At 57.9% G+C, this 12,738-nt stretch overlaps 1 protein-coding gene across 14 annotated transcripts in view; it reads right to left on the reverse strand.

The window, feature by feature from the left end:
- Positions 1-12,738, reverse strand: part of TNS1 (tensin 1) — a 62,456-nt gene that overhangs the window by 22,161 nt on the left and 27,557 nt on the right. For 10 of the 14 annotated variants that reach the window (XM_088058742.1, XM_088058741.1, XM_088058740.1 and 7 more), the window contains 2 exons: positions 3,170-4,870; positions 715-795 (listed from right to left, as the gene is read on the reverse strand). In XM_088058742.1, the coding sequence (XP_087914868.1) occupies positions 715-795; positions 3,170-4,870 (1,782 nt within the window). The remainder of the gene's footprint in view (positions 1-714; positions 796-3,169; positions 4,871-12,738) is intronic. The other 4 variants (XM_088058748.1, XM_088058744.1, XM_014249384.2 and 1 more) reach the window with 1 other exon arrangement.

The raw sequence follows: 12,738 nt of genomic DNA on the forward strand, positions 1-12,738 counted from the left end.
TGGTGACTCCCCAGCCCCACTCTATCTCCCACCTTCTCCTTGCCCTGGACAAGTGGGTGCACACCAAGCATGCATCACTCAGGGCAGGCTCACCTTCAAGGAGAAAAAGGCATGCTGCATAAAATCCAGCCTCAGCAGTCCACACCCCCCAGCTGCAGACCAAGACATGGGGATCCCTAAACTCTCTTGTAGGAGAGACCCTCCTGGGCTGACAACTGGCTAAACTTGGATTCTGTGGAACTGCAGCCCAGCCCCTGCTTCCCAAGAGGGTGAGGCACGGTCAGGACAAAGCTTTGAAGGGATGCAGCAAGGGTCCAGAACTGTCCCAGCAATGAAAACCCCACCAGCAGGCAGTGCCAGATGCAAAACCAAGCGTGGGTAGGGGAGTCTGTACCCGGGGCCAGGGGCTCCCCCATCACTGGAGGAGTTCAATGGGAGCCCTGACCATCACTCTGCTGAGAAAAGGGATCAATCCTGCCTGGAGATGGTCTCCTGAGCCTCCCTCCATCCCACATCCATGCAACACACAGATCACTCAGCATGCATAGAGGAGGAAGGAAGGATGAGAGGGAAGGAGGAGTGAAGGGGAAGGAGAGAGAGAAGATGGGAAAAGGAAGGAAGGATGAGAGGGAAGAAAGCAAGAGAAGGAAGGATGGATGGGGAAGGCTGGAGAACAAGGAAGGAGAGGAAAGGAAGGAGGTGGAATGAACGAACCAGAGAAGGACCGTTGCTGGTTCAGAGGAGGACGGGGGACTTTGGTGCTCTTGTTGAGTTCCCTGAGCTTGGCGTTGTACTCTGCCAGCATACCAGGACAGGGAGTGCAAGGAGGGTGGGAGGTCACAGAGGACAGACACAGTCCCCCACAGAGAGAGCAAGGGGCAGACAGGACAAATGTCACAAGATACAACAGGGGGGAGAGAGAGAGAGAGAGAGAGAAAAAAAAAAGAAGAGAAAATATTAGCTGGGGTCCAATAGATGAGTCTGGGGTCATTTGGGGTCTGAAGGAGCTTGGTCTCTGCTTGGAGCTGCTTTTCCATCAGCCAACTTGCCTGGCTCCAGGCACCACATAAACCCGTATGGGAAATCAATGGTGGCCTAGTCATATATATCTGTGTGCAACACCACAGCTGTCCCATCACCATTACCTCAGGCATGGCACCATGCAGGTCCCCTTCACCACAGAATTCTCAGGGCTGGGACAAGAAGGGGTGACCCCAGATGCCTTGCTAGGACATGAGAGGGACTTAAAGGATGACAGGACCACCTCCCCTCTGTGGGGATTTGTTGGGCATGCCAGCACTGCCCTGTACCATCTCTTCCCCTCCATCTTCAGCAGGAAGAAGGAATGGGAGCATTCCCCCACCAAGAACGGAGGAGGTGTGAGATGCTCCTCATCTCTGCACCAGGACATGCAGGCAATTTATAGCAGCAGGGAATGTAAACAAACATGTCCATGCCCCACAGTTCCCGCTGGCTGTCCCCTCCCATCGCTGGCTTCAGGACACCTCGTTCCCACCAGAGGTCAGGGCACCCGCCTGCGCTGTCCCCACCTCAGCACAGAAGGCCCAGCTCCAGTGGAGACAGGTGGCTACAGGCTGGGGACCATCCCCCAGATGCCTCTCTCCTCCCTGGGAAACCCAGTGGCTACAAGGGGATGACAGTGACCCCAGCCCAGCCCTGAGGACCAGACTCAAGGGTTGGGGGATGGATTTTTCAGGTAGACACCATCAGAAATCCATTCTCCACACACTGCTAGTACTCTTCCTCCTCTCTTTAGAAATGCCCACTTTTCCAGCCCATTTTAATGCCTCTTCATATGGGGCAGCAAGGGAGGGCAGGCAGGTGCTGCTTATAGCATGAAATCCAGACATACAGCGGGGTTTAGGCATCCATGTGTCCTTAGGTTTGTTTAAATTCTTTGCAAAAGCCCCATGACCCTTTGTGAATCTGATCTGGATCACAGAGGTCAGGTTCAGACAGATGCGAACTTCCTCCAACAACTCTATCACCCTCCCCAATCCCATTCCTGCCACTGGCACCCCTCCTGCCCCCCACCCTGTGACTCAGTCCCCACTCCTGGGAGGCTGATGCTGTTGTATTTTTCCAGCCAAGCCTTTTCCCCCTCCCTCTAATGCCGGGCGAGCTTCTGGACTGAGCACAGAGTTGGAAGGGACGGAGCTGCCAAGCCCCAGCATCACGAGCTGGCCCAGAGCCCCAAACCTTTCCCAAATGTCACTCCACAATTGAACAACTGCAGCCGAAGCAGTGGGGAGGGAGGGCACCAAGCTGCCACAGCACCCTGGCACCTTCTTTCCGGGCGGCTGGGACACTCTTGTGTCCCCAAAGCCCTAAAACTAGAGCTGCAGGAGGGCAGGGGATTGCTGGATGCAGCTTCCCCTCCACAGCACAGAGCTAATGCCTTCATCCCACCACAGTACCAACACTCAGCAGTGCACCCAGCCAAGCACCAAACCCCTCTGGCAGGGCTGGGAAATGTCTTCCCAGCCCCTGACCACTGCCCCGTGGCTAGGTCCAGATTCAAACCACCCTGGGCCAAGCTGGGCAGAATTACAGCTGACAGACAACAGCCTAGTCCCCACTTCAGCAGCACCCCAGCTCCCAAAGGAGGAAGTCTGAGCACTGAACCCAGCAATCCAGGGGGGACAGCAGAAACTGAAATCAGGGATGAGCACAGCTACATCAAACACAAGGCAAGTTCTCTGTTGGCATCCTACACCAGATCACACTCCAGGCAGGGAGAACACCATGTCCAAGTGGGGTCCAGGCAGGACAACCTCAGCCAGAGATGAAAACGTTTTCCCAAACTCTCCATATTCTCCCCAGAAGAAAGATCCAGCAACTGGCCCCGCCACCAGGGATGGACCAGCTCTGTTACCTTAACACCCTCAGCCACCCCTTCCCACCTCTGGGCAATGCTTCAGCAGACAGCAAGCTGCAAAGGAGGATCTCAGCAAAAAAGCAGCAAAGGCTGTTCCCCTGGCCTGTATGTCTCCATGGCAGGTGGCTCAGTCCCAAGCCCAGATCCAGCACGGACAAGGAGTCTCCGCATCAGTTATCCCCAGCTTTACCATGCATGCCACCCCCGTGTGCTCCAGCACCTTGGGACATGCGATCCTCCCCATCCCCCCAAGGAATCAAAGGATCCTACCTGCCACCCTGTGGGCCACCAGGCCCTCCAGATTCAAGGGCTCTTCTGCTGACCTCGACAGGTCTTCATAGCTCTCCGGTCCCTTCAGGGGCATCTGGTTTTGTGTTGGGACGGTGGGGGAAGGTGGGGAGGAGGTGAGTTGCTGCTGAGACCCCACAGGGCTGTAGCATGAGATGCCAAGTGGGCCAGTGCCCATCTGTGCTCCGGCCGGGGCACGGCTGTAGCTCCTGGGCTCTGGCAGCGGTGCCAGCTGGTAACTGTAGGGTGAATAGGTTTCCCGATAATCATGCACCCCATAGTCCAGCTCTCCAGGAGAATAGGCTTTGCCCCCGGGCTCAGAGACCACGGGGCTCACGGACGTGCCGAAGGACCTCGGCTGGGCCACCTGCGGAGTTGGCCGGGCGTAGAGACCAGCAATGGGCTGGGTCGAAAGGGAGGAGGGCAGGGGTCCGGCTGGCTTGTCCTGACGGGAGGTGGCAGGCACACTCTGTGACTTGTGGACGGCAGGTGCGAGGTCCAGCATGAGGACATCCAGCGCTTCGATGGACTGCTCAATCTCCCGGCGAGAGGGCACCCGGGGGAATTCAGGCATGCTGTGGCTGTGGGGGGGCACCGTCTGCAGCGGGCTGGGCTGGGGGCTGCAGCTTGAGATGCTGGGGCTGTGGCTCTCCATGCCACCCTCCTGCAGCCGGGAAGGTGGCCGGCTTCCTCCTTGCTGCTGCCAGGAATTCAAGCCCCTCTGCACAGCCTCCCGGCTGCTGGTACTGCGAGCCGGGGCCTGGGGCAGCGCCGGGTTCACGTCGTACTTGGCAGTGTCCACTGCCGGGAAGGACCGGGAGCGGTAGGTTCCGGGGTGGTCGTAGGCATACAGGTAGGGCTGGGAGCCGGGCAGTTGCTGAGGCTGGAGCCACCCTGGGGCATGGGAGCCCGGCAGGCGCTGCGGGTAGCCTGCCAGGTGCTCCTGAGCGGATGCCGAAGGCCGCAAGGAAGGCAGCGTGTCACGGAGGTGGTGGCCCATCAGGGTGTTCTGGTTGTTGTAGGGGTAGCCACCATTGGAGAGCAGCTCGCCATCGTACAGCCCCTCCTTCAGCAGCTTCTCAGCCCCATTGCAGCTCGAGGGGCCATTGGGCAGGGAGGACAGGCTGCCCACCCGGGGTGCCTCCTGGTAGCCGGTCTCACTGGCAGTGGTGGTGCCATCCAAGGAGGAGAGCGTGCCCAGGCTGCCCACACTGTGCCCATCCTGGTTGGGCAGCTCATCATCCAAGATATCCGTCTCCCGCTCGGCCACCAGTGCCGCAGCATTGCCATTGACATGCACCTGAGCCGGCACCACGTGGCGGCCCGGCATGGCGGGCAGGCGTGCCGGCACAGGGCCGGGCACGTGGTTGTGCATGGGCGGCGCACTCTCCAAGCCAAAGCCAACGAGGAGACGATCCAGCTCCTGCTTCTCCTCGGGGCTCAGCACCGCCTGGCCGCTGGGTGCTGCGGTCACCCCCGGCTCATCGGTCCGGTCGGTCTTGGTGGAGGCGGTGGAGTTGCCCGAGTCGCTGCTCACTGAAAGTGTGTGCTCGACGTGGTTGGGTGCTGCCGAGAGCGGGAGTCGGGCAGCGTTGACGGCACCGGTGCTGCCGTGGAGGGAGTCTTTCTTCTTCACTTTAGCGTAGAGGCTCCCATCCAGGGGCCCTTGTGTGTGCCCAACCTCTGCAAGGGGAGAAACGAACACGAGACCCCAGATCAATTGCTGGCTCTCTGCACGGAGCTAATGGGTCCCATTAGCCGGTGATTTCAATTTCTTCTGTGTGCCAGAACACTTAACGACCAGCATCGTCTCCTCGGCACCCTCCACACTCCCACCGGCGCCACCATGCAGAGACATCGGAGCCAGGTCCTCCCCAACCCCATGCCCCCACAGCCCCCCGATTCGCACACAAGCACTGCCTCCTCCACTGGGATCCACCAAATATCCCGTGCACTATTTCCAGGGATCATTCCTGGCGATTCTCCGCCATGGTTGGCAAGGGCCGGGGCTACCCACAGTCAGCGATAGCTGCTCCGCAGGGCTCATCCAGCCCCAAAGGGCCATGTGGCATCAGGAAGGCAAACAGGGAGGGTGGAGGAGATGCACCACAAACCGTAGGAGGACGGGTGGAGGCAATCAGTATGTGGCCTCGTAGCTCTTTGTGTCTCCAGCTGGATGGATGTACTCAGCCCACGGGTGAAGGACAGATGAGCCACAGACCCACCTTCCCTCTCCCTGCCCACTCTCCTCCGAGATGATGCATGGATCCAGCCAGACAGACATCCTTGACTTTTTCTTCCCTGGCTACAGACAGGCTCCCACCATTTCTGTTCTTCCCCTTCCCTCTCTCAGGGCAGGTCAACCTACCCCAGAGCTTCTGTACTGACAGTGCCACTGCACAACCCTGAACATGCAGCATCTCCTCCCCAGGAAGGTCCTGGCACCATGATTCAAGTCCAGTGTGGGCAGCTGGCTCTGCTCCACAGCCCCAAAAGGCTGGGGAGCAGCCAGGGCATGGCAGCATCACCACCAGTAATCCTGCACTCCAGTTCTGAGCCCCTCAGCTTCCATCACACCCATCAGCACCAACACCACAACCAGCTGCACCCTTTGAACCTTTCCAAGTGGGGCAGACAGATTTTGGGGTTACAGAGGGCCCTTGGCCATTGACAGCAATGGGAATAGCTCCCAAGCTGCACCCCCCCGCTGCCAGAGCAGCACAGCACGGACCAGGCTGCAGACTCTTGTTTTTCCAGCTCCCTGACGAGGTTTCCTGGAAGGTCCTGCGAGCAGTGTTAAATACTTTCTTTTGGAGGAAAAAATGACTCTTCCCTGGCGGGGGGCCAGGCGGCTGACTCAGGGACGGAAGACAGCCCTAGCACGATAGTGTGAAATCAGAGCGGTCCTATCTGCAAGCAAAACACTTCCGAGCGGGGACAGCTTAACCAGCCCCACGCCGCCGCACCCCGGCAGCTCCCACACCAACAACCCCCCTCACCACAAAGCACAGGACAGCAATAACACTGAGCCCAGGCCCAAAAAAGTCAGGGCCCTCTCCTTGCTGCTGATTTTCCACTCCTGAATCCCCACTGGCAGTATCCCAAGGAGGGAGTGGAGCACCAAAGCCTCCCGTTGGCTTGAAAATGTCTCAGGACTGTGCAGCAAGGTCCCCTCTGGGCACTTGGTAAGGGAAAGGGTGAGAATTTCTCCCAGAGACTCAGAGCTTCTTCATCCAGACAGTAAAGCCAGGAGCCAGTAGCATTTGTCTCCAGAACACGTCCCATACTGGGGAAAAGGGAAAGAGAGGGAGGGAAACCCTTTCCATGGAGGGAAAAATAAAAAAGCAGCATATCCAGGGGCAGTGTCAATGCTGGACAGGCTGAGACACTGCTTGGAGACAGGGGAAAAGGCACAGCCCTCCTGTCTGAAGGCAAAAATGGGTGCTGGCTGGTATCAAAAAAAAGGGCAAAAGCCAGGATGGTGGCTGGGAGAACAACAGCAGGGGAATAGAAAGGAAAAGGGAATAAATAAATATAAATGTAAGCACATGGTGCCAAGGAGAAAATAGAAAATACTTTAATTACTCTTTGGTCTGGGTATTGCCCCAGGCTGGGAGAAATGTCTCCAAGAGAGGTCAGGATGGGGCACAATGCAGTTCATGGCAGAGACAGAAAGCCCTAGCTGCTACATCCCACCTTCCCCAGAACCTCTGGTGAGGAGGGGACATAGTGGGGCTGGTGGCCACCCCCCCAAGAGCAGTACCAGGGTAGTAAGCAAGGAACAGCCTGTGACAGCTCAGCCATCAGCCAAGCCCTTGTCCTACAGTTGCTCTGCCCCACACCTGATTGTTCATCCTGTCCTCAACCCCATGTACCTCCTGGGCTCTGATGCCATGAGACAAATCCTGCTATTCAGTGCCACTCTGAAGCCTCCTCCACTATCTCTGAGCCACACAATCTTTCATATCTATAGCTCATCTCTCATCATCTATAGTTTGTCACCTGAGAAGTTAAATAAAAAACAAAACAAAATAAAATCAAAACTAAGGGATAATGGGACAGAACGTCTTAGCCAAACCATCAACCCTCAAAGCAGCAGGCTCTCAAGACCCCATTTACAAAGTGTCTGCAGCTCCCAGCAAGGTCAGACTTCATCCCTGAAGGTCGGAGTAGCTCCTGCCTGGCAGACTGTGCCATCGCATTGTGGGCTGGGTTTGCCCTGGGCTCAGCCCCAGACACAGCTCTGCTCTGGCTCTATCTGCTCCAGCTGTATGGAGGCAGCTGCGGGAAGCGCTGAGCCTGGCTTTCAAAGCTCACTGTCCTAGAGGAGAAATGCTCCGTCCTCTCCTTCTCCAGCACCCTGTGGCGACACCCAGTAAAAAAACTGGTCCTGGACAAGTGTGACAACTCCGAGGGGGTGAGCTGTCATCCCCAAAATCCCAGGCATCTGCCCCGGACGCAGTGGGGTGCAGCACACAGCATCGTGCACCAGCACAAATCCTGTCCATGGCTCTGCACCGGGGCAGGAGATAAGGCTGAGGCATCACTGGTCTCCTCTGTCATGCCCCCAGCAGCATCCCACTTGCTGCCTTTGCTCCCCACCCACAGCCCTGGTCCCAATGCATTTCTGGAGCATCAGCCTGCAGGGAAAACCCTGGAGTCGCGGGACCCTTTGCAGGATGTAGGGTGTGAGCTTAATCTCACAGGGAAGAGTTTAGCCTCCTTATCTCTGGTTTCATCCTGTAACCAGATATGATGGCACGGAGCAACCCCAGCCCCTGAGCCGTGGGTCACCACAAGCACAAATTCACCACCCAGCCCCCCCGATCAAAGAAAAGTAAAGTCAGAACTTACCGAAAAGGACGGGGATTTAAAGATCCCAGGCAAAGGGAAGGAGCAGGCAGTAAAATACTTTTCCTTCACCCCTTCCAGCACGAGAGCCTTCCAGGGGCACCTGGTGTGGTGGCAGCTCCAACGGCGTCCACAACCAGCCCCGTGTGTCCTTCCAGGACAGGAGCCGACGGCCTGGAGCTGGCTTGGGTTGGCGTTTGTCCCTTTGGCTTTGCTTTCCCTCTCGCGGAGGGAGCTATTCCCTTCCCAGCGCCGTGTCCCGCGGGGCCGCCAGAGGGGAACCCGGACGGCGGCGGGGGCGCTGGGATACGGGGGACCCCCGGACACGGAGAGCGGAGGGGAGGATGGAGGAGCCGAAGGTGGGAGAGGCCGGAGATGGGATGGAGACGAGGAGGTGCGGCTGTGCTCCCCTCCGCCCCAGACCACACAGGGACCACAGGCAGGAGCGGGAGGGGAAGGGGAGCGGCGCGGGGAGAGCGGCGGGGCCGCCCAAGCTCCAGCCCCAGCCCGAGTTAACCTCAGTGAGGTGCGGGGAGGGTGGGAGCCATGGAGGGAGGACAGCCAGACAGACAGCTTCCAGCTATGAATATTAACTACTTCCTCCACAGGCAGGGCTCCGCCGCGTTAACTGTTTCCTAGGCAGGACACAGAGCCGGACAGCTGGACAGCCTGCCCACCTTGCACTGAGCATCGCCCCGCTGCGTGACCCCCTCATTTGAGACACCCAGCCCTGCCCAGCTCCCGTGTGCATGTGTCACACCTGTCCCCGAAGAGCAGAGACACATTCAGGGTGGGAATGTCCTTCCAAACCACACACGATGCTGAAACCCAGACGGGTCTGCAAATTCAAATGTCTTGCTGGAGACTCGAGTTTCTCCATCTGAAATAACTACACAGTTAAAGAGGGGTGGAAACCAGCCATGGACAAGCCACGGACCCTGCCGACCCATTTTCACAATCCCCTTGCCTGCCCTGCCAGCACCATGGGCACAGTATAGACAAGCCAGCCCTGTTTTCCAGATGTACACAGTGCCTGCTCTGTGACAGGAGGTATGGCACGATCCCATCCATTCCAGAGTTGTCTGAGACCACACTGCTCCACCCCAAGCAAAATCCATGCTGGGATGGTGCTGACAACTTGCTGGTCCAGGTGACAGCAAGCCCACCCCACATCCAGACCCCAGCCTGAACCCATGCTCAGGACTCCACTCAATTGAACCCATGCTCAGGACTCCACTCAATTGAACCCATGCTCAGGACTCCACTCAATTGATCCACTATACTCAGCAAAACGTGAGGCTCCCTCCACTCTAATCCACACCGCCATGGATGACGGCAGGGGATGAGAGCAGTGTTTCCAGGCAGCCCCCTGACTCACAGCCCTGTTTGCTCCCAGATAATAGCACATGCCAAGCCAGCATCCTTCCAAAACCTCCAAAGTTTGCTTATTTTTTGTCCCAGCTGTGTCAGCTACAGGAGGGCAGACAGAGATCCCCACTCATGCCATGGGACAACCCCGGCCCTAAGCACAGAACTGCTCCAGGTTTGGACTTCAAGGATAGTTTAAAGGGGGAAGAGAAGGGCCGGAGTTTCCACCAGCTGGTCTCTCTTTCCCTGCATCCCAGCCCTGCCTGGTTCCCAGTCCCAGTGGAAACAAACCACCCCACCACCCCACATGACAACCCCAAATACCAGGTCAGAGGACAGATCCTGCCCTGGGAATAGCCACACTCCAGCTGAAATGTCTAGCCAAGCCTGTAGATGCTCCAGCATTTCATCCATGGGGAATAACCAGAAGCAAGGGGGACACTCCCTGTGAACTCTCATCCAGCCCACACAGATCCCCACTGCCCTCCAAAATGCCCACCTCAATACACCCTTACCTTGCAGAAGATGGAGCAGAGCAGCAGAGAGAGGCAGAATAAGGAAGGGGAAGTAGATTCCTTCAGCTTTAGTCAGCTGGTGAAGGCAAGAGGAAAGCCAGTGCCCCCCCCTCCCCACTGAGCCTGGCCTAGGGACCGATCCAGCTGCAGGGGGAGAGCAGCAGCCAGCCAGCAGCTCCAGCAATGGTTTTAACAGCTCTGGCCTGGCCCATTGGCTCTCCACCTCTGCACAGCCTGGCCTGCCCTCCTGGGCGTCAGCCCCTCCTGATAAGTAGGACAAGATTTGACCCCACTAAGAAAGGTGTACCCCATGAGATGCCAACCCTCCTGTGGGACAAACAGATGACAGTGACCCTATCAAGGGGCTTTGCCCTCCATGGAAAAGTGGAGGACGAGTATCCAGCTCCATTTGTGGGACTCCAGGATCCCCTGACCTTTGCTACATGTGGTTCAGGCTGTGATGTGACCTCCCCTCACTAAAAGGGTGGGATGCTCATCCCAGTCCCTGCCCTATGAGTGGGGATGTGTGGGAAGACAGGGATGAGCTGCAGGGAAGCCCTATGCCAGAACCATGACTCAGGTGGGAATTTAGCAACTCTCTTGCAGATGTTGGATTTGGCCAGGGCCTGGCCACTCTCTTCCCTGCCTGGTAATAAGACACAGCAGGCAAGACCCAGGGTGGGTCCAAGGACCAGTGGTTACAGGGAGCTGTTGGGCTGGGGACACATGCCCGGCCCTTTCACATCTTCTCACACCACCCCAGGACGGCAGAGCTCGGGGTCCTCCCACAACAGTCACAGATCCAGACCTTGAGGGCAACCCATCCACTCACTCTATGCCAACTCCAGCACCCTGTTCTCCACCAGCACTGGTTTTCTCAGCAAAACCAAAGCAGGCCATATATGAACTCCAATCTGAGTTACATCATCTGCAGTACCCCAAAACTCCTCTTCAGTGATCCTCCAACCAGCTGTAAACCCAGCAATGCCACATCCAGCTGCCAGCCTCCTCCTGCCTCTCTGGAGCCAGCTTGGCACCCCAAGGAGAGCTACCACAGTGCTGGCAACCACAAAAACAGCCAGAAGATGAAGTGTGCTGTCACCTCCCTTCAGCCTTCAAGCACCCCCAGCCACCCAATGGCCATGGGAACTGCAGCAGGAACCTGCCAAGCAGCCACCACTGAGCCCAAAGCCCCTTCAAGGAGAATGGCAGGCAGAGCCACACACCTTCCCCAGGCTGTGCAGACATGGCTGAGGGGCAGAAGAACAGGCTGTGGGGGTATTCCAGCATACCCCACTCTCCATAAAGACCACAGGACAGCCCAAACATCGTGGGCAGCAGAGACCCTGCCTGAGTAAAGCAGGAAGCCAAGTCTGCTGATGAGGCCAGCCTGTCCCATGGAAGTGGCTCACAGAGAGCTTGTTGAATCCAGCTGTGTCCCCTCAGCCAGAGAGCAAGATGTGGGGGTACAGATCCCCCTCTCATGCCCCCTGCTCTGGAAGAGTTTAGTCAACCAATGACCCCACTGCAAATGAGCTTCCCCTTCTCCAAGTCCTCACAGATAAGCACAGCAGAGATGAGGGGAATGCCAGGACAGGCACCATCCCCAGCCACCCGCCTGCCCCTCCAGCTTTGGGGTCCCACAGGACCATCCCACCCTGGCAGGCACTCCCCAGCCCTTATGGGTGCTCCATGCTGAGACCAAGCTGCTGGACAAAAGGCATCCACCTCTACCGAGAGCGGCTGTGTCCAGCAGAGACGCGGCGTGGGGGAACCCACCGTTTGGCAGGCGATCCCGATCCCGCTGGCCCAGGCTGCAGCGACCGTCTGTGGGGAGCCTTCGCCGAGTGGCAGGACGGGCAGTGGCAGGGACAAGGAGCAGCGGCTGATCCCAGCCCAGCGTGGGTCCTGGTGCCAACCTCACCCCCCCTCCGCCCCAGACGCCGCTTGCTCACGCCTGGTGGTGCCAAAAATGTGGCGTGCAATTCCCTGACCAAATAAGGCAAGAACGACCATAAACAGGGACCCCCCCTGCACAGCCAGACACCAGAGTCCCCATCCTGGCTTGGGACAGGCTGGAGAAGAGGAAAAGTGACAATACAGAGGGAAAAAGATGGGAGCCCCTCAAGTCCACGCTGACTCCCACCACCACCACCAAAGTGCCCCATGGGACAGCTGGGAAAGACCCCTTATAGATAGGCTTCTTGCAGCTGCTTGTGCTGGCACGGGTCAGAGGGCAGCCTTCTGCCTGCAGCCTCACCCTTCCACAGTCCCGGCTCATCTCCAAACTGAGGCAGTGTTTATAAATTCAAGGTGCCCTCATTCCCTATTGCCACCCTTCCCGGCACAGAGGACCGCCCTGTTGGTGCATGGTGGCATCTCCACAGCCCTGACACCTGCTAAGACCCCCAAGGGGGAATGGAGAGGAGCCCTGGGGTACTTCTGCAGCCCAAATATTGACCAAGACCCCCATGAGAGTACAGAGATGAGTCCTGAGGTACCCCTGCAGCCCTGTGAGGGGCTGGGGTGCAGACACTTTGGCCCAGGATCCAGAGGGGAACACATGCAATGAGGCACTCAGGTCTCTGCAGGCAGGAGGGGACTGCCAGGCAGGCTTGCCAGCTTGGGGCTGGACCCACAGCTCCCCAGCCTGCACCCAGCCCACAGCTGAGCCTGCACATCACGAGTTGCCTGTTTACTGCCCTGTGCCAGGCAAGTGCCCGTGCCAGCTCCACACAGCTGCCCCAGGTCCAGTTCCATGTGACCATCATAGCACAGACACTCTCGCTTGCCCCAGGCACCCAGAGCCCCCACCCT

Source organism: Pseudopodoces humilis, chromosome 8, assembly GCF_049639895.1.
Source record: "Pseudopodoces humilis isolate 2021_Gansu_Grassland_sample_001 chromosome 8, ASM4963989v1, whole genome shotgun sequence".
Lineage (NCBI taxonomy): Eukaryota > Metazoa > Chordata > Aves > Passeriformes > Paridae > Pseudopodoces > Pseudopodoces humilis.